At 36.6% G+C, this 27,147-nt stretch overlaps 1 protein-coding gene and 1 pseudogene across 2 annotated transcripts in view; one reads left to right on the top strand and one right to left on the bottom strand.

Annotated features, from left to right (window-relative positions):
* Prkg1 (protein kinase cGMP-dependent 1) overlaps positions 1-27,147 on the top strand; it is a 1,244,729-nt gene that overhangs the window by 1,036,625 nt on the left and 180,957 nt on the right. For both annotated transcript variants that reach the window (XM_004653190.2, XM_004653189.2), the window contains exon 7: positions 3,835-3,929. In XM_004653190.2, coding sequence (XP_004653247.1) covers positions 3,835-3,929 — 95 coding nt within the window. The remainder of the gene's footprint in view (positions 1-3,834; positions 3,930-27,147) is intronic.
* LOC105943710 overlaps positions 5,937-27,147 on the bottom strand; it is a 52,203-nt pseudogene continuing 30,992 nt past the window's right edge.

Raw genomic sequence — 27,147 nt, forward strand, 5'->3', positions numbered from 1 at the left:
TTAAACTTACCATGAGGATGAGACAAAGATTAATCAATGAGGGAGGGTATCTTTGACAAATTATGTGGAATAATTGGCAAGCCAGAAGCAAGAAAAAATATAATGTGAGTTTTGCCCTAATTTTCATATCTTATATGAAAGTTGAATAAAATTAATAATAGATTGAAGTGTCAAACAAAATATTTAGAGGAAATTTTTTATAGCATGGGCTCAGGTAAGAAGCCCATAGACCTGACACCAAAATTCATAATCTGTAGGAGAAAAAATGATACAGTGGGATATCAAAATTATAAATATTTACTCTGAAAATTACATTAAGAGAATGAAAAATTCCTCTAGTAATAATGAAAGCTGTTACAAATTGCATATATTGTAAAGGAGGAATATTGAGTCTATATGCCAAACATCCAGAGAGCCAACAAAAAAACCCGCCAAACTTTTAAAAATAAGAGACTTAAACAGGAAGATCAGATATAAAAATAGCAAACAGGCAAATTAAGAGATCTTCAATATCACTGGTAATTATTATATTGCAAAGTAAACCTCCTGATATACTGCTATATGCTCAACAGAATGGTTAAAATTGAAAGTAGTGTGATTCTGTGAAGTGCAAGTGAGGAGGGACAGTAATGAGAACTGTTCTTCAGGCTGAAAATGTGAAATGGTAAAGCCATTGTGAAAAACAGCTTGACAGTTTCCTAAAAGGTTAACTAAACATTTACCATATGATCCACCAAAAATACTTTAGGATATTTAATCTAAAGGAATAAAAATATAGTTCATACACACACACACACACAAACATGAATGTTTGCAGCAAGTTAAGCCAATAGAAGAATAGGCAAAAGGGATGATTAAGCTATTACCAAGAAGAAACCTAAGTGAAGAAATAATTTTAAAAATCTTCCTTCTCCATTACTATTCAGGAAAATGCTATCAAACTCTGACATTTTTCCTAAAACAAAAAATCTAATTGCCCATGACCACATAATGTATAAACTTCCATTCACTGATGGTGCAAATAGATTATTTTTTAATTTTATATTTGTTTATTTTTATTTATTTATTTGAGAGGCACAGAGAGAGAGAATGGGCATGCAGGGCCTCCAGCCACTGCAAATGAACTCCAGATGTGTGTGCCCTCTTGTGCATCTGGCTAATGTGGGCCCTAGGGAATCAAGCCTTGAACTGGGGTCCTTAGGTTTCATAGGCAAGTACTTAACTGCTAAGCCATCTCTCCAGCCTAAAATAGATAATTTTTAACAAGTCAGCACCTAGTAAAACTAAACGTGCTTATGGTAAATAAACTTGTACTTTATTTGTAAGGGCTGACTCTACTGAAACTCTTAATCATAGTATATTAGGTATCTTACCCATTGCTGGGCCAAAACCACCTGACAAAGCTAAGTTTCAGGGAGGAAAGGTATTTCTATGGTTACAGCTCATCATGGCAAGGGAAAGTGTGGCAGCTGGTCTTATTCAGTCCACAGTGAGGATACAGACGGTGTGAGCGCTGGTGCTCAGCTCTCTTCTTTTTTTTTTTTTATTATTTATTTATTTGAGAGCGACAGACACAGACAGAAAGACAGAGTGAGAGAGAGAGAATGGGCGCGCCAGGGCTTCCAGCCTCTGCAAACGAACTCCAGATGCGTGCACCCCCTTGTGCATCTGGCTAACGTGGGACCTGGGGAACCAAGCCTCAAACCGGGGTCCTTAGGCGTCACAGGCAAGCGCTTAACCGCTAAGCCATCTCTCCAGCCCTGAGCTCTCTTCTTTATACAGTCCACTACCCTAGTCCATGGAGTCTTCCCACTTCAATTAACCTCCTAATCAAGATAAAACCTCATAGGCATACCCTAGAGTTAGTTTCCTAGGCACTTATAGGTCCTGTCAAATCTACAGTCTATATCAACCATCATACATGGGTGTCAGGAAACATGTACAGGAATATCAACAGAAATATTGTCAGTAGAATCTCAGTAACAAAATATGAGTAAAACTAGAAGCGACCCTCATTTGCATCTACAGAAGGATCACTATTTTTTTTAAATAGAAACTTTGTATAGTCACATCATGTATTGGCACCATCAGTTCTCTCCTCCCTGCCCCCATTCCACTGAACTATTTGTGTGGTAGAGTTTTATGAAAAAGGAAGAGGCAATGAATTTTAGCTGCTTGTGTTCACGTGAATGAATCAGAAACCCCGGGAATAAGGGCCCAGAAACTTTTGTTTAAAATAAGACTCCCTACTGAAGTTTTCACATCTATAAAAGACTCATCAACATGCAAATTAGTATCTTTATGATATAGCTTAGTGGTAACTAAGAGAGCTTAAAACTGAATTTCCATAGTTTGAAACACTATGTAGAAGAGCAATCAAATGGATCAGTGGAGAATAATAATTGAATTCCCTCCACCTTGAACAAGCCTTAACACTTATAAAAATTCTGGTCATGATATCCAATCTCTATGTTCAGAAACCTGAAGCACAATATTTTAAATACGTTCAAATGTCCAGCATTTTCTCAAGAAATTAGCTTTCTACCTCATTACATTGCACAGGTAGGTGATTTTTAACTATTTAACCTTCCTGAATGACAGACTGGATTATGACTATTACCAGAGCATAATTAATACTCAGGTACAACTTGCCGTTATGTCTACATTAGTACATTAAGAAGACATAATCAATGTCATAGGTCCTATATGTTCTGAGATACTTTTATAGTAGTGAAGCTTTCTGTTTGATCAACTTACAATTTATTGATACTTATTATAAATCACAGAGAGTGCCAAAATGACCCTTCCTTTGAAAGCATACTATTATGGTTAAAAAAGACATGTATACAATTTTATATCTTCACCAAAAAAAAAATCCTGCTGAAAAGAGTGCTTGACTCATGAGCACTATTATCAGACAGAGCCCTCCTAGAAGGCTACTGGGAAATGTGAGGGACCTTTGAAGGAGAACTCCTCAGGAAAACAGACAGTAATATCCTAGAGAAATTGGGATGTGTATGTAGAGGTACATAGAAGGATGTTCAATGAAGGAAAACAGTGGAAACAAGATAAATGCAGATTTACCTGAAAATTCATATATGTGCATAATGACTGATGCATAAAATAAATAAATAAATAATATATATATATATATATAATAGAACACATTAAAACAATAATAAGAGAAAAGTTAGGTTATAAAAATAATGCGTTACATTTATATTATTCATACATATGTAAATTATGCAAACACACACACATACACACACACACACACACACACACACACATATATATATATTTGTGGATTGTATTGAGACAAGGTATGTCTATTTTTTACTATGTAGCTCACACTGACCTTGTTCCCACAATTGTCCTATTTATTCTTCCCCAGTGTTGCAATTACAAGCATGAAACACTACACATAGTTTATTCATATCTTCTAAAACACATGTATAAGCTGGGTGTGGTGGTACATGCCTTTAATCCCAGCACTCGAGAGGCAGCGGGTAGGAGGATCATCATGAGTTCAAGGCCACCCTGAGACTACATAGTGAATTGCAGGTCAGCCTGGGCTAGAATGAGACTGTACCTCAAAAAAAATTTTTTTTAGTGTATAAACATATATAAAATGGTAGAATTCCTCACTAAATTCATTATAGCAGTTGCTTCATAAAACAGAGTAAGTGGGAATGAGGCTGAAAATTAAGTAAAATTGTAATCTTTCAATGCTGTATTATTTTTTGAAGGAAAATAACAACTAAGGCTGCATTCTTATAATAGCATTGATTTTCCTGGCACGTGGTTGATTTAGATGTTCATTTCTCTTTGCAGGTAAACGTCACTCGTGAAGATTCACCAAGTGAAGACCCAATATTTCTTAGGACTTTAGGGAAGGGAGACTGGTTTGGAGAGAAAGCCTTGCAGGGGTAAGTAGACCATGTGTTGTACAGATTTTGTGTCATTTCCTGACATTGCCTAGTAAAATAGGCCCTTTCTTTAGCACTTATGCTAATATCAGAAACACTTTTACTTAGTTCCAGCTAGATTTTTAATCTGTTCATATAGACTTTGGGATTAAGAAGTTAATTTCTAGGATATCAACTTTATCTTGATAGAGAAAAATTTCAGTTTTGTGTTGCTTAGCCAAAAACCTCTAGATGAATCTAAAAGAGGAGTCTCTCTTGAACTTAATGGTGTACAGTTTTACTCAGAATCACAGGACAGTGGCTAGTTGAGAAATTCTGAAATCCAGAAACAGGACTAGCAGCAAATGTTGAGCACGTAGTGATGTCTTCTCAGGGCTCACCTCCAGGTGTTGCCATTGTTGTTAATGGTGATGGAGAGGGAAGAGGAGTTACAAATGGAGGTAACCCACATCTAAATGTACTATAGAAAGCTCTATAGGCTGGACTAGCAGAGGTCTCCTTGAAGATGATGGAAATCCTGCTTGTAAATGACTTAAGATTTCTCCCCATCTAATATGGAAGACAATACAAGTTGACTTTGTACCATAAATTTTACAGAACACATGACAAATATATTTGAAAAACCCACTCTCACTTTCCAATAAGCACCATACTTCTGCTATCAGCAAATATAGATGAGAATTTGTTTCAGATTTTAGTGCTTTATGTATGTATAGCATTTGAAAAAAAAGAAATAACCAATGTACATTTATCTTTGTATCTGATTCCAGATGCAGGGATAGCTATAGTCATAGGATATAATTTACTCCCCAATTATTAAAGCAGTCAGCTTTGGTTACACTTTAAATTGGACCTTTCCTAAAAACTTACAAACATTTTGCTTATGGTTATTGTGAAGAAACAGATGGGGGAGGTTTTATTTTCAAAGACCTGATCAGATGGCAGGTTTGTTTTTGTTGCACGGCTAAAGAAATGAAAGCAATGTATTAATAAGTCATTGTACTCAGGCATGCTTACCTTATGAAAACTCAAAACTAAACATATTCAACTTTCATTTTTCTCTTTTACTGAGTTCATTTGATCTTCATTTAATTAACATGCACTTGTCTTTAGATTTCATCCAAGATCTAAATTAAAAGAAATAGTGTGTTCTTAATCTTTTCTCACCTTTAACTAATTAGTGTGTAGAGTACTTTAAAAAATGATACCACCTAATTTCATTTGCCCAAGATTAATTGCACTTGTGGAAAACCATATCATTTGCCACAGGAAAAAAAACAAAACAAAACAAAATGGAAAAATGCAAACTCTAGCAACTTTTATAATTATTTTGTAATTAAAATAATAAGGACAATGCCAGAAAATAATCATGATAGGAACCAACTGATTTTCTTTTGTAGTTTTTTGTCGTTGAATTTTGGTACCAAATAAAAAAGACTATTATTGTGATGAAAATATCTTCCTACAATGTATCCCCAAAGAATGAAAACTTTATGGAAAAGTTGCTAAATGCTGCTGTGACATCAAAATTTACATTATGGCAGTCTACCTAAGTTTTTCTTTATTTTTTCTGGTACATTCCTTGAACTATTTGGCATGAAAGAATTTCTTTTGCACATCTTTAATCCTCTTCACTGTTTCCTATAGGCTACAAAATCACCAACCTCTCTTCATCAAACTCTAGTATTTCCCTCCAGGGCCATACCCAGTTCATACCATACCTTTTGCCTTTTACCACCACCTTTTCACTACTAAGACTTAAATGTCACCAGGTATACATACAGATTATTTTAAAATCTTAATTTGAATTTACTTCTAAATCACTGGCTTTTTCACTGTGTACTGCTGATTTCCTTTTCCTTATTTAAATTCCCTCTTTTGGTACCATTTAAATAATTAACACTCTGGAATTTATTTCATTTCTTAAAATTCACCAATGTTATGTCTCCAACTCTCTGTTAGCACACATCCTGGGTAGCTCCTGTAGGTCTATAACTGAATATGGCATCAGTGAAGAGAAGCCACGGGGATTTCAAGTTTGATTTCATGCCAGAATTCTGCATTTGTCATATAGTCCACATCTGCTGGCTGCATAGACGAAAGAATGATAAATAGATTAACAAATGGACCTCTCTAATGATGCTCAATCCTACAGTCCTTTCTATGACTGACCTCCTGCATTACTCAAATTTGTTTGGAGAGGCAGGAGTTTTGAACATGTTTGACTGCATGGGTCACATTAGTCATACCAATGAGTAATGTGTATAAACAGGACAGTTGGAAAGCTTATAATGAAGGCAGCAGTTACTGAGCTCCCGCTTGTAGCTTCTCTGCTAGCATTTGACATCAGCTTATTAAGAAGAAAGAATAGTGCAAATATGCAATCCAGTCTAACCTGGATTAGAAATACCAAGTCTGCAAGACAATGAACTTTCTGCAAACTGGCCCGTGGGCTGCCATTTCTACCAATAAGATATTTCTATAAAACAAAACCACGACATTTTACTTTGGGCCTTCAAATGAAGAAACCTAATTATGGTAAACTCTCTTGGTCATTCTTTTGTTTTGATTTCATTTTTCCATACTGACAAATATAATTCCATTGTGTATATGTAACATGTTTCCGTCATTTATTCATCTGATGGTGGGAATTTAGGCCATTTCCAATTCTTAGTTATTGTAAATGAAACTGTAATAAACATGGATGTGCAAAATATAGTTCTTACTTTTTCCCTTACTCTTTCCCTCTAGTTGATTTGCTCAAAGCAATTTATGCAGTATTATTTGACTCAAGAATCATTTTTTTTCTCCTGTGGTAATGGCTTCCTTGCAACAGAAAAAGGGCAAAATACTTTACTTTCTCTTTAATTATTCCCTAGATTCATGAAAACTTCAGTTGTGCTACAAAGAAATCAGCTTGGTCTAATAACATGAGTCAATCCATTTATACTTTCATTATCATTGCTCCATTTCTGCCTGATTTGAAACCATGGAGAATACATGTAGGTATCAGATGTCAAATCTAAGATAATTACAGTAATTACTAGTAATGTGAAATAAGACCAAGTTGAACCCAAAAGAGATGAGACTGCTCTCGTTAACAGCCACTGTCTTTACTCATGATACATCAGTCTTTGACCTCAATGTGATGGAATGTTTCAACTTAGAAATCAGATTTGGGTCAGACTTCACTCTATCATTAACTAAAACTGAGACTCAGAGAGATTATGGTTGTTCCTAACTTTTGAGGATGGTTGGAAAGATTAATCTAAAGGATGCATGTAGGCATTTGGGTGAATGTCTAGAATACACAGTGCATTCCCCCCCCCCAAAAAAAAAACACATTGCTGTTGTCATCACCATCATCTTCATCTTCTTCATTGTTAATCACTATTCCCAGTCTCACAAATATTCTGCTAAAGTTTGAATAAGTTAAGAAAAGTTGATATAATTGGCCTAACTTTAAATTTTAAGCCTATCAGAAAGTTAATAACTTGGAAGCCAGCTAGCGTCTCCGAGTTCCCTTTCTAAATCTGCCAAGTCAGCTAATTGAACTGATGATTCCTTATATTTCTTTAGGTCACAGCTTCTGATTTTTTTGAGTTTGCTTCTTTATAGCTAGAATAGATCTTTGAATACCAAATACATACATGAAACTTCATATCAAACAGTGGTTTTTCATGACAGACCATCATTATCTAGGTCCTTTCCAAGAGAAACTGTCTAAGCTGTTGCCTCTCATTCTGAACAAGAAGCCACTGCCAAGTCTGTTCATGCCAATAAAAAGTTAGTAATGCCACGTCAGTTTGTTAGAAATCTCTAGTTCCCCAGCTTCTCCCCTCATGTACTATGATCTTGGGAAAGTTCCTTACATTCCTGAGCCTGCTTCTTTTTTTTTTTTTTGTAATCTTTATTTATTTATTTGAGAGTGACAGACACAGAGAGAAAGACAGAGAGAGGGAGAGAGAGAGAATGGGCGCGCCAGGGCTTCCAGCCTCTGCAAACGAACTCCAGATGTGTGCGCCCCCTTGTGCATCTGGTTAACGTGGGACCTGGGGAACCAAGCCTCGAACCGGGGACCTTAGGCTTCACAGGCAAGCGCTTAACCGCTAAGCCATCTCTCCAGCCCCTGAGCCTGCTTCTTGTTTGTGGTTTCACATGTTTTTTTTAAGAATAATACATTTATAGGTTAAAAAAATATGGTAATTGGGCTGGGGAGATGACTCAGTAGTTAAAGGCACTTGTTTGCAAAGCCTGATGATCCAGTTTTTAAAACTTTATTTATTTTTTTTTAATTTTTTTGGTTTATTTTTATTTATTTATTTGAGAGCGACAGACAGAGAAGGAGGCAGAGAGAGAGAGAATGGGTGCACCAGGGCTTCCAGCCACTGCAGACAAATTTCAGATGCGTGTGCCCCCTTGTGCATCTGGCTAACGTGGGTCCTGGGGAATTGAGCCTCGAACCGGGGTCCTTAGGCTTCACAGTCAAGCGCTTAACCGCTAAGCCATCTCTCCAGCCCAAAACTTTATTTATTTATGGTCACACCAGGGCCTCTAGCCACTACAAAAACAATCTCCAGACGCATGCCTACCTTGTGTATCTGGCTTATGTGGGTTCTGGGGAATCAAAACTGGGTACTCAGGCCAAATGCACAGTTACACATGCACCTGAAGTTCATTTGCAGTGGCAAAAACCCTGGCATGCCCATATACTCTCTTTCTCTCTCTCTCTTTTCTCACAAATAGATAAAATATTCTAATTAAATGTGTTGATTGACTTATTTGTAAATAAGCATTATAGATTTAGTGCAAGTCTCCTCTAACTTCTGAGTGTGTCTTCTTCCTGGTATCACCACTCATAAGATAGCTAAATGCATTTTCATTGTGCATGTGGATAATTTTGTGATAAGCTTATTTGTGCTTAACACTTTACATATGTGGAATCTTACTCTGTCGTACTCTGGGTTAATGTGTCATTTTTCTCCCCTTTTCCTTTCTTGTTATACTCATGTCATTTGTGTCATTCCTGTCATTCCATGACATTTTTATAAAAGAGATGAGATTTTTATGGGTGGGTAGAGACACTGAAGAATGGCATAGCATTTTTCCATAAAAATGTATTCAAGATTTTTTTCATGTTTAATTTTTTAAATTTGTTTTTTATTAGAGAGAGAAAGAGGCAGATAGAGAGAGAGAATACACATGCCAGGGCCTCTAGCCACTGCAAATGAACTCTAGATGCATGCACCTCCTTGTGCAACTGGCTTAAGTGGGTTCTGGGGAATCAAACCAGGGTCCTTAGGATTTGCAGGCAAACACCTTAACCACTAAGCTATTTCTCCAGCCTTATATATACTCTTTAATTTGTTTAATCTTAAATATAAAATAATTTCAATGGTGGAAGTTGAGCTAATTACAAGAACAATTCAACTCTTCTTTGTTATACCCCAACATGTTTTCAGACAAGTAATTCTCTTCAGGTGTCCAAGATCAATGCGACTTTGAAAATTGCTTCAAAATCATAAATAAAAGTATCTCATTCAGAGCTATTTATTTAAGAGAGAGGGAGAAAAAGAAAGGGAGAGTGAAAGAGGCACATAGAGAGGAATAATGGGCAACCAGGACCTTTAGCTGTTTAAAATAAATGCCAGATGCATGGACCACTTAGTTTACATAGGTCCTGGGGAATCAAACTTGGGTCCTTTGGCGTTGCAGGTAAGCATATTAACTGATAAACCATCCCTTAAGCCCCAGAGCTAATTTTCTTGCTAATGAACTCTGCGAGTGTTTTTGTCTGTCGTTTTTATTCCTTTCAAATATAAATGATTGCTTCTTAATTTTTCCTTCATATAACATAGAAGAAAAATGACTTGTTATAAATCATACTTTTGACAGGCAACATTGATATCAATTAGCTACATTCATTATTGTTACACTAATCAATTGTGATGCTTGGGAAAGTATTTTAAGTGCTTGAAAAATACCTCTGAATATTCTTGTCAAAAATTATATGCCTGTAACATTATTTGTGTGTTCTTTCTGAGACTCTGTACTCCTGAGACCAGCATTTCCAGCTGAATCTAGTATTGCAAGGATCTCATTCTACATATAGTGAAATGCAAGCAGGAGAAACTTTAGAAAAGTTTACTATGTGGTAATTGTCTATTTCACATTCAGACATTTAGGAACATGTCAGGATTCTTTTTAGGATAGTTGACCAGGGCCATTTTGAAAACTGTCGGTAGCCGTTAATCAACCAAGGTACAAACAATTAGAAATTGAAATAAAAACACTTTTATAACAGCATCTAAACTATTAAGTGGTGAGAGATAATTTGGAGAAAAGATTCTAAGATGTACCAAATGAAAATATAAGCTATTCCCAGGATAAAATTGTAGATACATTGTATTCATACAGTATAGAACTCAGTATTGTTCTCCCAGATTGATCTACACATTAAGTGAAATTCCAATTAAGACCCTAGCAAGTTTTTATCTTTTTTTAGGAATACACATGCTAATACAAAAATTGTTATAGAAGTACAAAAGGCCTAGAATAGCTAAAACAACCTGGAAAAGAAGGACCAAATTTGAAGAGTGACTTTCAATTTGTCTTGAAACTACAGTGGCCAATGCAGCATGCTCTGATCTCAAGGTAGTTCAGTGGAACACCATCAAGAGTTTAAAAGCTGCCTGTCCATTATACTATTGTCTTAGTCACTGTGATCATAACAAAGATACCACAGCCAGGTGGCTCACCCAAAAGAAATAAACTGTCCCATAACTTTGGAGGCTGGGAGTCTGGAATTGTGGCAACAGCATTGTCACATTTCATTGAGGAACTTTTCCTGGCTTTCTAACTTCCTCTGTGCTTTGTGTTAACATGGTGTCTCCTTGGAATGTGGAGGAGGAGAATAATTGCAGCTCTGTGACGTCTCTTCTTATGAGGACATTAAGAGGTTCTCATACCATACAGAAAAATTAAAATGGATCATATGCCTAAAATGTAAAATGATGACTTCTTATCTTTAGATTACACTGGGTACCATGAGAAATGTGTGGAAAGACATGACAGTGTAGGTATCGCTTTTATGTAATGATCTCATTTCCTTTGTAAGTGTAAAAAATCGTGGAATTTCTATATCATATAATAGTTTTAGTTTTGAAAGAAATATTCATAGTCTTCTATATTATCTATACTAATTTACATTCTCACCCAACATGTATGTGAATTCTCCCTTTTCTTACCACTTGTGGTAGATTTTCAGTTTGTGTTGATAGTTCTTCAGCTGTAGTGACATGGCATCCTATTGTAGTTTACATGGGCATTGACCTGATGATGAATTATATTAAGGACTTATACATCTTTACACATGTTGGCCAGTTGTATGTTTTCTTTTCAGAAAGGGCAGTTTTGTTTTTGTGTATGTGTGTTTCTCCTCACATTTTATTATTGTAAAAATGAAGCTTTGAATATTTTTAAACATGAACAAAGTACAAATGCTTAGTTTAAACTACAATTTATCCAAACAACTCTAAAATTGTATGCACCTCTGTCTTGTTTGATAAATTTATTTATTTATTTATTTATTTTGATTTTTCTTATTAATTAGTTTTGTATTCAGCAAATACAGTCAGTTTGGTACCATTATTAGGCTCATCTGTGACTTACCCCTCCCCTTGGCCTCTCCTTGTTGAGGTGTATGGGTCATGCATTATGGAGTTAGCCCTCAGTTATGGGTAGGATAAATGTCTCTGCATATCATGACCCAACATGTGGCCCTGACATTCTTTCCTCCCCTTCTTCTGCAAAATTTCCCTGAGCCATGTTGGGTTAATTTTTAGTACATTTTTAAAATTAGATTTTTATTAAATTTACTGGGTTTTCTTAGTTCCATATATATTCTGGATATTAATCCTTTGTCAGATCAATAGTTTGTAAACATTTTATCTCATGCACTCTGCTTATTGTTTCTTTTGCTGTACAGAACCTTGTTAGTTTGACATAACCCCATCTGTCAATGTTTACTTCTTTTGCCTGTGCCTGTATTTAGGTATTTGATGGTTAGTATTTTTATTGTGATTGCATTGACTACAGATAGATCACTTCAGGTTATAAGGTAATTTTAATAATATTGAAAGCCACTTGATCAATTAAAATGGAGTATGTTTCCATTTTGTGTGTATTTTTGCATGCATTCTATAATTTACATTTTTGGTTCTGCTTTGTTTTCATATAGAGACTCACTATATAGCCCAGGCTCGCTTCCAACTCATTATTCAGCCTAGGCAAGCACAGAATTTAAGGCATTTCTCTTCCACCATCCTTGCAAGTGCTGGTATTATACATATGTTTTACCACATCCAGTTCTGGTCTTGTATGCTTTCTTCCATCATTTAAAAATAATTGAATGTAGACATATTTCACTACCTGAGTTTAATTTCTCACTAAAACTTTTTTTATTAGTTTTGTACTCAGTGAATACAGTCAAGTTGGTACCATTGTTAGCCTCCTACCTGTCCTCCCTCCTCCACAGGGACCCTCCTTGTTGGGGAATATTGGTCATGCATTGTGGGGTTAGCCATCAGTTGTGGGGAGGAGACAATGTCTCTATGTATCATGACCCAATATGTGGCTCTGATATTCTTTCCTCCCCCTCTTCTGCAAATTTCCTGAGCTATCATGTTGGGTTCATTTTAGGTCTGCTTCAGTGATGAGGTCTTGGGAGCCTCTGTGCCTCTGGATATCTGGTTTGGGAGGAGTTGAGTGTTCTCTGTGTCTATCTCCTTCACCCTTGTGCTGGTACCAGGTTCACCGAGAAAACAGCACTCTCGCTTATTTCCCCAGTTATTCTTGGTTTCAGCTGAGGCCCTTTTGAGGTGTGATGGGTGGTTCTCTCCTTAGGATCTGCATCTATCTGAAAAAGGAAGCAAATTCTACAACAGAGAATAAAGTTATCACCAGGTAAATGGGATAACCATTGTTTTTTTAGAGAGAATTTAATAGGTGTAGGCCCTGTTGTAGCCCATGATTGAGGGGAGCTTGATAATGGAGAGTGGGCTCATTTTTGGATATGGTTCTGACTTATTTCCCAGCTCCAGCTATGGGTTCCATTCCACTGAGCAGATCAGTTAGCCAAATCAAGAGCAATTGGTTATCCACCATGGCTGTGTGATACTATTGCACTTGGGTGAGCATCACATCAAGTTCTTTGCTATTGAGTAGCTTAGACCACGAGTTACTTGGACAGATACTGGTCATTTTCCCCCAGTTGCTCATGTAGCACCTTCTGGCACTAGACGTGCTAACTGTCTGGGGACTGACTCTCTTCCAGCTTCCAGCCATGTCACTCCATGTTATGTGTCAACCACATATGGTGTCTTTAGCAGTAGGGCCTTACCACTAACTTTTGGTGGGTCATCAAGTACTCTGACAGAAATCTGTCTTCTTTTGGGAAAGTTTATATGTCTCTCTGATCAAGAGCTCATTGTGGATGATAGCCACATGCTGGTACTGGGAGTTACAGGTCAGCACCCAAGAAGAGAAGGAAGGAAAAGATAAGTAATATAAAAGAGCTAGAGAGAAGAGAGAGAGAGAGAGAAACAGAAACAGGAAAAGATTAAGGTCAGTCTTCATCGTACCCTTTCCAGGGTCTTGTGATTCAGGTGTTCCCTCTAAGGTCCTGGTGAAGGTTCAACCATTTATTCTGTCTTTTAGGATGTAGAATTTTATAGTACCATGGCCGTTTGGGTCCAGTTTTGTGCTGCCCACCCCAATCCTTACCCTCCTCTCCCTCCCCACCCCCACCCCCATTGTCTGGTCCTGGAGATGCTTGTTACCTTTGCCAATAGGATTGCTTCTTTCATTTCTTTTTCAGCAGTTTCATTGCTGGCATATAAAACTGCTAATTTTTGTATGTTGATTTTTTTATCCTGCAATTTGACATATTTATCAGTTCTAACAACCACTTGATAGAAACTTAGTCATATACAGAATCATACCATCTGCATATATAAATAATTTTGCTTCTTTCCAACTTAGATGCACTTTATTTCTTTTATTTTCATTTTTATTTTTTGCCTAATAGTTCATCAAACATAATATTATGTGTGGTTTCAACTTTGTCTCATACCTAGTTTACTATTACTAATTAAATACTATTCAAAGAAATTATCCTTCTTTTCCCTTTTATAAGTTATAGATCAGTTTCTAAAACAACCTCACAGTCTAGGTCTATATGGGTTCAGATTTATTCTATGAGGCATAATCTCTGCTATTCAATTTTTTTCTGGAATATTATTGTATGTCTGTGTTTAGAGGGGCCCACAGCATCAATTGGTGACAGTTGTTTGCTATCCAGGTGACTGGTGTCTCTCTCACTGTCAACATCTTTGCTGCAAACTTGCTCCCCATATGGGGAAACATGTTAGTTTGAAAGGAACATTTTGCATAAACATTGCATAAGAAGAATACAGGTTTTCTACCACCCACACCCATATACACTTATTTTCCTTAGAAACATGACTTAGATTTCTTTCTTTCTTTCTTTCTTTCTTTCTTTCTTTCTTTCTTTTTTTTTTTTTTTTTTTTTTTTGGCTTTAAGCTTTCTAAATTGTACTACCAAACAACTTAGCACAGCAGTGTCGTACATGTACTTAAGTTAATTTTGGAATTTGCTAATTTTGTCATTATAAATTTTAAATAATAAGAAATTATTGTTTTGTGTATATAGTATGCACAGTTTTGAATGTGTGTGGCATACCCCTGTGTGTGGTTTATCCATGTGCATGTGCATGTGGAGGCCTGAAAAGAACACTGTTCTATTGCTCTTCTGCTTGTTCTCTTGAGATGAAGTCTCTCACTGAGCCTAGAGCTGCTATTTTTAATAAGACGGACCAGTGAACCCCACAATTCTCTTGTCCCATAGGACTCAAGTTACAAGCATACATGGCCATGCCCAGCTTTTTACATGGGCACTAAGGACTAAATCTAGGTCCTTTCTCTCACTCCTGCTTGCATAGCAGGCACTCTGACCTACTATGCCCTTTACCTAGCCCTTTTCACATATATACAGGCAAGTTAAAATTTAGGATTTCATGGTTTCTGAACCTGTGTACACCAGAATTAAAATATATATATATTTGCTAGCATGTAAATTAGTAATTTTAGGGCCTTTTTAAACATAAACTATCATTAATTTATAAACTTCTAACTTTCAATGTACACTATTCAGATATATTACTGTGAGCTAAGCTATGATCACTGTGCCACTATCTACACCTGGCTGATATTAAAGATTACACTAAACTAGTTCTCATCTACTCAGGACTGCCATATATTACATTTTCTTTTGTGACTTTCTATACTGTACTGGTTTTAGAAAATAGGCTAGCTTTTTCTGTAACTAGCCACAACACTGTCATCAATTTCCCATTTCATAAGGCAAGATGGACCCATTAAGAATTAAAATATATACAAATATAAACCCTAAAATATTTTGTTATAATAATGATGTCTAAATATATTATGCTGACCAGGAAAATGATCATTGACAAAGGAACAAGGGTTCATGTGAGAATGGAAAATAATTTATAGGTGGTTAATGAGATTGTATTCTGTTTAATTTCATTATTAATTCCAAGTTTCCGAGTAGATTATGGCTGTCTGGATCTCCCTTAGTGATAGCTACCCTTACGTGAAAATGCCAAAGGATGTCACCCTTTATAGAGAACTTTATTTACTTTTGAAATGCATTTGCTTCAAATGAATTTCTTCTTTTCAATATTTTTATTTGTTTACTTGACACAAACAGAGAAAAAGAGGCAGACAGTGAATATGGATATGCCAGGTCCTCCTTCCTCTGGAAATAAACTCCAGATGCACTTGCTACTTGATGCATCTGTCTTTATATGGGTAAAGGTGAATCGAAAACATATCATCTCAGATTGTAAGCAATAATGTTTAACTGATGAGCCATCTTTCCAGACCCTGAATTTCTTTTTTAAGTTCATTTCCCTAGTCAGACTTGATTGTTAGCGGCAACCTCTATAACTTTTTCCCTATTATAACTGTGTTCTTTCCATACTTAGGTATCGAGTTTTATTATCTATTTGTCCACAGTATTTCCCACTCACTGTTTCCCTATAATTCAGATTTTTTCTTAACATATACTATGTTGGTTTATTTTCAAATACAACACATCTCAGTATATAAAGCTATTACTTCAATAGGCCCAGGCAATAGGACCCTTGCTGTAGGCCTCAGTTTTAGCTTCAGGTCCCAGAGATCCCCTCAAGTGACTCTTCTCAAAGAAATAAGAATTTATGCAGTCACTTAGAAATTCTTACCTGGAGCCTGCTGATCTGCTTCTAGACCACTTTATGAGCCTGAAACACTTGGCATCCCTACCCTTCTAGGGCATGCAAAGGGATATTTTTCCATGCCTTTTTCCTGATAAAAGTTGATCACACCAGTTTTGTGCACCCAAAAGGCAAAGCCAGTTTGAATATATGTGAGTCAATCATGGTTTGGTATAGGGACAGGCTGTCAGACAGAGGGCCAGGGCCATGCAGCAGCATCATGTGGTCCTGTTCCATCACTGGGCTTAGAAATGTGAATACCACTATAATTTGAACTCAGACCTCCAAATTATAGAAAAATATTGCTTAAGATAGAAGGACACATTCATAGCACTTAATATATGGTATGTCAGCTTCCATAACATCTTGCCATGGCTCATATACTAGCTAGTGCATTTACCAAGCCAGGCTATTGTATGATATGCTCATTCTCATGAAGTCGTGATATTGTCACACCCTTTCTCCAAATCTACATCCCAGAGCCCATTGAAAAAGCAAGTTAGGTATGTTGAACTGTCTCACGTGTGTCATTATTTTAACTCTCAAGAAATATTAACTTCAATACTAACCACTTACCCATACTATGCTAACATGAACTGTATAGATCAAAGACTTGCACTACGTGTTATCCATCCTCTGCATACTTGAACATAACATTTGTTTTGCCTCTATACCATTTCATGTTGTAGCCAATGTTCATCCATCCAGATATAGTTTAACCAACCTGTCCATTACATTTTTACATAATTATCCAGCCCAAGACAATCATCCACTCAGGGCTTGGCCAGCCTCCCATTTATGAAAGCAGCAAAGCTCAAATGCCACTACTCTTTATTTTATTTTATTATTTTATTTTTCAAGGTAGGGTCTCACTCTGGCTCAGGCTGACCTGAAATTCACTCTGTAGTCCCAGGGTGGGCTCGAACTCTCAGCGATCCTCCTACTTCTGCCTCCTGAGTGCTGGGATTAAAGGCATGCGCCACCACGCCTGGCTCCACTACTCTTTAAATAAATGTTGCATTACTTTTTCAGACTTTTTTTCAGCACACACACACACACACAAATGTTTTGTAGGATGGTCAGTTTTTAAGACTTATCTCTGGGACAGGAGGGAAAGCTTTGGTGTCTGTGGTATAAATTATCTTGGCCCTGGCAATGAAGGGAAGATGAGGAGAGCTGCACAAACTTGGCAGGCTGTGCTGGCAGCTCTTATACACCACTGGATTTAACCTGCCTTGTCTCACAGTATTACCTATGTGAAATTGCTTTTATATCTTTCTTCTTTCCACTCTCTCAAAAGCATGTCACATTCTTTACTCATCGTAACCTCTTTATAGTCAGTCCTTCTATTTATTGCAAAGATAAGCTTTAGTGAAATTATAAATTTTATATTGGTGATACTTAGTATAATCTTTGACCAAAAGTCGGGAAAGTAACATGGAGCATATTTCATAAAATTGTTAATTGTAGTTAGCTAGCTAGCAACCCCAGATCATCCTTCTGTCTCTACCATCCTTCAGATTGAATTTACAGGCACGCTCAACCATCCCCAGATTATTTTTCTTTTTTTTAATGTGGATGCTGGGGATTGAACTCTGATGTTCATTCCTGCACAGCAAATTCGCTAACCCAGCAAGCCACTTCCCAAGCCCCCACCCAGCACTTTTCCTTCCAGATCAGAATCCAGTCCAGGATCAGTTAGGGCTTCCTAATACTGAAAATAATCCTCAGCTTTTTTGTTGTGTCCTGAAACTGACAACTTTTGTGGGTAGTAAATAAAAAGTAATTTAAAGTACAGCTTAATTTGGGTTAATGTGCTATATCCTCCACGCCTGCACTCAGGTAAGCCATCCCAGGCTGATTATTACATAATACTGTAGCCCTCTCAGAGCATCAAGCACATCAAAAGGCACATGTGTTTGTCCCTCACTGGTGACGTTAAGTTAGATCATCCATAAACCCACATCTAGTAGTTGAGAAATATTCTCCATGGTAAAGTAGACAACATCTTCTTCCTTGAAACTCATAAAACATCTCTAGGGAGATGCTTTAAGCATCCTCAGTCAAACTACCTCTGCTTCTTGTATTCACTGATCATGTAAAACCATCCTATAACAAGTTCTTATTTTCAATTAGTTATCACTAGATTACTACATTTTGTACTGGGTAACCAAATAATTTCATTTATAAAATTTTAAAAAGGGTAATAAATGCATTATCCATTAAACCTAACTTTGAAGCCTTATGGACATTCTTTCTTATTTTCTTGGTCACTTCATTTCAGTGTAGGACATATACCGGCCTTGCTTGTAGACATAAGTCATTTCTTCAAGAGCCCTGATTTCTTTAATATGGACAAACATTGTAAACTAAGAGCAGGGGAGCAGTGTATGTACTATTCTATAATTTCCTAGATGAAAATAGAAATATATATATATATATATATATATATATGTATGTATGTATATATATATGATGCAAGTATGCATGTATGTTGGATAAATTTTAAAAATCACAAGTTAATATTAATACCTCCAATTCCATCCCATTCCTATGCAATTCCTCTTCATGTTCCTCATTCATATGTATATTTCCTTTTTCCCTGGCACATAATATGGACATATTAACTCATTTTTTCAATCCCCTATCCAGTATAAAATAGTTTCAATATTGCGGCACTCATGACAATCCCTCCCCACACCTTTCATGTACCTTACCAGTGTTCATTATTCTTTGTTTCTTCTCTCAGACCCATGATAGAAACTTTTGTTCATCTAATGTTCTCTTCTGATCAAACTCTGGTGAATAACTCTGGGTTGGAATACTACAAAAATGCCATGTACTTCTCATTACAATACCCTTGGAAACTCACAAGGTCACTTCATTCCAATCATTATATTCAACTTGATGACCTGGACATGTTGGTTTCTACCAGGGTTATCTGTTCTAATACCACCATTTTTCCACTTACAGTTACTTGCATTTTGTGGGGAAAACATTCCAAACTTGGCTAATATTGTCCTCTTTCTTTTCAAATTACTTTTTGCTGACCTTAGCATGTAAAGTATTGATATTACCAATATCATTAGCTGTGCCAAATGGTAGTTTCCTATCTTCATCTTGTTTTCTAAATGTGTTAACTAACATTCTCTAAGGAGAACAATCTTTCTTCTTCCCCATTTATTACTTTATAGTATTATGGATATAACGATCAATAGTTATGCTCTGATATCATTCTTCATTAGCTTGCATGCTCCATTGCCCTAGACTAGCTAATAACTATCATATAAGGATGGATCTTTTATCCTTCAACATGACTCCATCTTTCCCAGAGCAATTATTTTACCTTCTAACACTGCATCCATTGAGAATTTTTTTTTTCATTTTTTATTTTATTTATTTGAGAGCGACAGACATAGAGAGAAAGACAGATAGAGGGAGAGAGAGAGAATGGGCGCGCCAGGGCTTCCAGCCTCTGCAAATGAACTCCAGACGCATGCGCCCCCTTGTGCATCTGGCTAACGTGGGACCTGGGGAACTGAGCCTTGAACCGGGGTCCTTAGGCTTCACAGGCAAGCGCTTAACCACTAAGCCATCTCTCCAGCCCCCATTGAGAATTTTAATACACAAATAGACTGTAATTTGATTATAATCCCCTTCATTGCTATCTTTTGTCCCTCTTCCCCTACACCTATTCCACTTGAACCCCCTTCTTTTTCCAAGCAGTCCCTCCTCTACTTAGATGTCTTATTTTTTTGCCTTCCTTTATCATCTCTGGAAAAATGTTGATGGATTCGCAGTACAGCTCTTATAGGGAAGTAATAACACCCAGGACAACACTGAATTTTGTGGATATATTTTGTACCTTCTTTGCCCAAGTCCTAAAGCAATCCAAGGAATATTGTCCTTTAAGAGAGGCATAGGACTTAGGTACCAAATCTTAGATATCTGGTGTGCTTATTGATACTTGGGGACCCTTACAAGCCATATTAGCAAAGACAGGAAATACATTGATGCGCATACTTTTAAACAAAATAAAACACGTAAATTCAATACACCATATAACCTTATCTAATATATATGTATTTTTCCTTTGATTCATCCTCAATTCTATTTAACAACTTTCTTACTTTTTTACTCTCAAGCTCTTGTTGATAGCATTTCCTTCTACTCAAAATGTTTTCCCTGTGTCTCCTACCCCTTTCCAGTTATTTGTTTATTAATTTTGATAGGATCTCACCAAGTAGCCAGGCTGACTGCTCACTTGAGACTATCTGCTTTAGTTTCCTGAGTGGTATTACAGGCATGGCCCACCATCTCTAATAGGGTACTCAGAGTAACAGAGTTGCATTAAAAAGCCAGCAACTAACAAGGATAACAGAAATGGAATAATGTATAACATAGTGTCCATAGTTGTGAGAAATGCAGTTTACATGTCATTCATACCTAATTTTACTTTCTTGAATTTTATTTGGTTGGTCCTTATCAGCAACATACTGATTTAAAACAACAACAACAACAACAACAAGAAGCCAGGCGTGGTGGCTCACGCCTTTAATCACAGCACTCAGGAGGCAGAGGTAGAAGGATCGCTGTCAGTTCAAGACCACCCAGAGGCTACATAGTGAATTCCAGGTCAGCCTGAGCTAGAGTGAGACCCTACTCGCAAAACAAAACAAACAAACAAAAACCAACCAACCAACAACAACAAAAAAGAAAAGTGATAGACCAGTTGGTAAGTTGGCTATCAAGACAAATCAATTTAAGATCTTTCTTAGTTTTTCCTTCCTTAATTCCAGATGTCCATTTCATGCTATGATCCTAGGTATAAAAAAGCTTACATGATTACAGAAATATCTTAGGAAGGATGCATGCATAATATGAGCCAAGATCTTCACTGTCACAGAACACTTACAAAAGAGAAGGTGGTTGGGGTTTCTGGATTAGAAGCAGAGATATTAATGGGAATATACATACATAGATAGACTTATGCATAGAGAAAAAAATAAATATAGACGCATCTATATACATGGTTTAAGAATGTGTGTGTGTGTGTGTGTGTGTGTGTGTGTGTGTGTGTGTATGTGTTCACTAAGAGGCTTGGAAGCAGTGATATCGCATTAGGACAGCCAGATCTTGGTTTTGAAATTCCTTTATCCTGAAAGAAATCAGAGCTTCTGAGAGTAATGGATGATTTTCTACCCACAGCAGAGAAAATACCAAATGATTCCCTGAACATCAGACAAAGTAGTGCTTTTATTTTTTTAATTTTTTTTTTTTTTTTTTTTTTGGCAGGGGGGTTTCAAGGTAGGGTCTTACTCTGGTCCAGGCTGACCTGGAATTAACTCTGTCATCTCAGGGTGGCCTTGAGCTCATGGCAATCCTCCTACCTCTGCCTCCTGATTGCTGGTATTAAAGGCATGCACCACCACGCCTGGCTATAAAAAGTAAAAGTAGTGCTTTTAAAAAACAAGTACCTGTTTAAAGAAAGACATAGGAGCCAACATAAATGGCTCCCAGTAGGTAAGATGAATCATGACAGTGTTGAGGTATAAATCTAAAAAATAAAGTGAGTGTTCATGTGTGCCCATTGATATAAATAATTGAATCAACCAGAAGAAGGAACAATTATTCCTCACCATTAGTCATACTGATTAATAACTGCTGCAGGCCAGATCTAATGACTATGGTTAGAATTAGGATTTTCAAGTGAAAGTGAGCCCAGTGGTAGAGCACTTGCCTTAATTGAAAGCAGGCATTTGCATAGCCTCAAATTGTTTTCCTCAAAATATTTATTAATTACTACGGTGGGATTTTTGTTTGTTTGTTTCATTTTTTGTTTGTTTGTTTGTTTGTTTTTCAAGGTAGAATTTCACTCTAGCCAAGGCTGACTTGGAATTCACTATGTAGTCTCAGGGTGGCCTCAAACTCACAGCGATCCTCCTGAGTGCTAGGATTAAAGACATGTGCCACCACCCCTAGTTACTGTGGAGACTTTAACATATACTTGTATTATCTCTTTGTCCAACAAATCTTTTTTGAATATACTTGGTAGCTATCTACTAATTGCAATGCCTTTTTGCCCTGTGTTCACTTATGTCAGGCCATCACTTTTAAGGTAGAACTGGCCTCTTGAATAAAATCAGTACTGGAACATAAGATCCAAATTGTAAACTACTGCAAGGCTAACAGTTTGTTTTCACTTTCTGATAAACTCTTCAAAAATAAATGTCAGTTTATGAAGCAAAGGATAAAGCAGGAGGTACACTTCTTGATGCTTTGCTCCACAATCTTGATTCAATGTCTGCGTTAGATTTTGTGGCTGCTTAACAAATCATGATGAGTTTGGGGGCCTTGAAAACAATACTCACTTGTCAATTTATAATTGTGAAGTTAGATTTCCCAATAGGTGCAGCCGGGTTTTCTACTGGGAATCTCTCAGAGGGCTTAAAGGTGTTAGGCTCTTTTCTACTATCTCTGAGGGAAGACTGTGCTACTGAAGATGCTCAGGCTGTGGCCAAGTTCCTTGAGGCTGTGAAGCTGAGGTCCATTTCCTTGCCAAATGGCCTATTCATCCTTACACCAGCACAGGTGACTATTATTTTGTTTGGGTTCTCTGCTTCTAGTTAGAGAATGCTTAGCTTTTCCCATGGGGCTATATGATTAGAATAAGTTCATTTCATTTCTTTTTTTTTCTCTTTCTTTCTTTTATTTTTTAGTGGTTTTGTGTGTGTGTGTGTGTGTGTGTGTATGTGTGTGTTTTGTTTTAGGTAGGACCTCACTGTAGTCCAGGCTAACCTGGAACTCATTCTGTAGTCCCATGCTGACCTTGAATTCAAGGTGATCCTCCTACCTCTACCTCTGCCTACTAAATGCTAGGATTAAAGGCTCATAGCTCTATCTTGAGATCAACCTTATCACTTGACATAATCTATTCTTTTACTAGGTTTATTTCATCATATTCACAGTTTAAGGGATTTGGGTAGAACTACTTTGTGAAACCATTTTAGAAATGCCCACAACACCAGTATCAAGTTTAATTTGTGTCTCTCATTCACTTTTGCTCCTACCTTGTGGATTTTTGAGTATAGGTAATTGTCTTCTCTGACCACTATGATCTTTTAGCATCTCAAGCAACTTGGCCAATCACATTGATTTTCATCAGTGACCAACACAGCCCAAGGTTGTGTCAAATCTGGTTTAAATTGTAGAGAGGTAAATGTGAGGTAACGCTCTTTCTAAAGAACTGTTCTGCATAAGAGGGTGACAGCAGTCTCACTGTGAAATCAATCGTTCATTGAAGCTGTGCTAGGAAAACAGTGAGAAACAAACCTTGAGGCACATTCATGGGATGAGAGTTGGTTTGGGCTTCAGCAGTCCCAAGGGTGTGAGGACTTTGTGAATGCTGATCAGATACTTACTCTGTTTTATAAAGGAAATGCTGGGCTTGAAGAGCTATAGGCCTTCTTTCAGACAAATGCTTCTTCTGGGGTTACCAGCAGGTTCCTCCTTGATTGCAAATGAGCTGCCTTAGGAAGCTTGAGCCCTTAGGGCAGAACTTGAGGAGCTTACATTATACTCAGTTTGTTTCCTCCTTTGTTCTTCAAGTCTAATTGTAGGGTAATTAGTCTTTTTATTTGGCCTCAATTTCACCCATTAAGGAAGATGATTCAAATAGAGTACTTAAAGGAATTCATGTTTTAGAGCCTTCTTAATTTCACTGCAAACTTGTCCCATCCTATTCACATGGCATCCTAACTTACACTGAATTTTATTTATGGAAAATTTCCTAATCATGTTATATTTGGAATGTAGGATGTAGTGAGTATTAAAATTTGAAAGACAGTAGGCCAAGAATGTGTGTGTATGTGTGATATGTGTGTGTGTGTCTATAAAAATATTCCTCAGGACATGCTTGAAACATGGTACAGATCTAAATTTAATTCGTTTCTTAGTGTTATAGAGACTGTATGTGATTCTGTCATATTAGATTATATTTTAGAACAGTAACCTGACTCTCGGGCATTAGTCTTGAGGTGTTTACTAAGACAAGCACTTTGGTTGGTACTTGATGCAAGTTGTGCTCTCTACTGGAATGAAGGATTTAGAAAATGTAAATGTCCTCACATGAATTCAAGTACAAGGAGTAAAATTTAAATGTGAAATATTCCTGTGTTACTTAATGCTTTAAATTTCCCTGTGAGCAAAATAATGTTTTAGGTAAGTGCTTTCCTACTGAGCAACATGCTACTAGCTTCAAAATAATGTTGTAAACCAAATTGCTTAAAAAAAGAAAAAAGAAAGGAAAAGAAAATTATTGAAAAGGTTGTGAGGAACTCAAAATAGGATATTGATTCAATTCATAAATAAAGCAAATTAAGACCCTGGTTTCATTGGTAAGCATGGTTTTCTCACAGGAATTATTTGCATTGTTCTTTTTAAATATTTTATTTTTTATTTATTTGACAGAGAAAGGGGGAGAGAGAGTGAGAGAATGGGCACGCCACAGCCTCCAGCCACTGCAAACAAACTCCAGATATGTGTGCCCCATTGTGTATCTGGCTTACATGGGTCCCAGGGAATCAAACCTGGACCCTTTGGCTTTGCAGGCAAATGCCTTAACCACTAAGCCATCCCTCCAGTCCTGCATTATTCTTTATGTGTAAATTACAAGGTGATTTGGTCTTAGTATTCTTATAGGTTTAGAGTTCTTATTTTTTGTTTATTTGTTTGTTTTTCAAGGTAGGGTTTCACTCTAGCCCAGGCTGACCTAAGTAGTCTCAGGGTGGCCTCGAATTCATGGCAGTCCTCCTACTTCTGCCTCTGAGTGCTGGGATCAAAGGTGTATGCCACCATGCCCACCTAGAGATTTACTTTCAATCTAATTAGTCATATAACTATGAATAAATACATAAACTAATTTCTCATCTCTAAAATGTGTTGATAAACTTGGTACCTCAATGGGTGACTATCGGCGATGATCTTGGATGTAAACCACTATTGACATTTCCAGGCACTTATTCAACTTGTGTTTCTTGGGATATGTTTGTTGTTGTTGTTTTGTTGTTGTTGTTGTTGTTTGTTTGTTTAACAAGGAGGTCTCGCTCTAGCCCAGGCTGGCCTGGAACTCACTAGATAGTCTCAGGATGGCCTTAAATTCACAGCAGTCCTCCTACCTCTGCCTCCGAGTGCTGGGATTAAAGGTGTACACCACCATGCCCAGCTAGAGATTTATTTTTAATCTAACTAGTCATATAAATATGAATAAATGCTGGCCTGGAATTCACTAGGTAGTCTCAGGTAGCCTCAACTTCATGGCAATTCTCCTACCATTACCTCACAAATGCAGTGATTAAAGGCATACACCACCATGCCTTGCTACAGAGAGAACAAACCAGACTCCAGCTGCATGTGCCACTTTGTGCATCTGGCTTTATATGCATACTGGGGAATTGAACTTGGGTTGTTAAGCTTTGCAGGTAAGCATCTTAACCACTAAGCCATCTCTCCAGCCCTTATTCAACTTTTATTATTAGGAAATCATTACAAATACTATATTACTATTATAGCAATGACTTGTTTTAGAGGAAAATGTTCAAGTAAATCTTTGAGATGTATTGAGAGAAATAAATATGTTCCTGAAAAATTTTTTAAAGTATTATTGTGTAAAACTACTGTCCTTTTAATAGGCAAAATTTGTAGTGGACAAATAAAGTAATTAATAAGTGAAATTAGTTTGACATGGCTCTAACCATTTGAAGAGTTAAGATGTTCTAGAATTAATAATGCATGTAACACAGATTGTTTTGAAGCTCTGTAGTTGAAAGAAAAGACAGTCATGATGAAAGCATCAAATGTAACCGTTGCTTTCCAGGGAAAGAAATTTATATTTTACCTTGAAAATTGCCTCTAACCAGTGATAAGATAGGCAGATAACTTATTAATTAATAGGATCAAAGTAAAACATGTCAATGCTGACCTTGTTCAGATAGTTTTGGTAAGGTTTGTTTGTTTAGAATTATGCAAATAATTAAGTCTATGACTTCCTTCTGTTAGCATCGATTTTGCCTTAGTCTAGATAACAACAACAAAAAAGGGTCTTTTGGAGGCATCTTAAAAAAAACAACTTTAATGAGCCTAATAATGGTACCAAACTGACTGTATTTGCTGAATACAAAACTAATTAATAAAAAAATTAAAAAATAGAAAAAAAGGGAAAAAACAACTTTATTCATGATTTAGGAAGACTGACTAATATACTGGAATTTAACTTTAAATAAATTTAAACTCTTAAAAAGTATAGACTGTTTTCTAAGAACAATTCTCATATGCAGAAATTGTACATATAATCAAGGGGCTTTCAGATACTTTCCAACCTTCCAGTAAAGGCCAAACTAAGAAGCTCTTTAGTTGCAGAAGACATCTAACTAGTATTCTCAAGCCAAATTGAAGATATGTTGCTTAATAAACACTATAAGTCACATATTAAACTTTAATGTAGAAACTCGGTGAAAGAGTCTAAGGGGACTGTTTCTTTAATTTACAATATATTCACGGAAGAAATGTTTTCAAGATGTTATATATATATTCTTCTAATTGTATTATATTTCACAAAATGGTGTTTTAAGTTAAATGAAAGTTTTGAAATTTATCCTGATCTCAAAATAAAGAAGAATGTTGAGCCCACTCATAAATTAAGCAGATTAAAATTTGGATTTCTGTTGTTTTATCACATGATCTATCTCCAGAGTTCTTTACTTTGACCTGAAACAGGATTTGGACTCAGCATTTATGCAGGTCAGGAGTCTGTTTTGATTCACATCTACGAGCCTTGTAGCCTGTGGAAGTTTGAATACATG

This window comes from Jaculus jaculus, chromosome 1 (genome assembly GCF_020740685.1).
Source record: "Jaculus jaculus isolate mJacJac1 chromosome 1, mJacJac1.mat.Y.cur, whole genome shotgun sequence".
NCBI classification, from domain to species: domain Eukaryota; kingdom Metazoa; phylum Chordata; class Mammalia; order Rodentia; family Dipodidae; genus Jaculus; species Jaculus jaculus.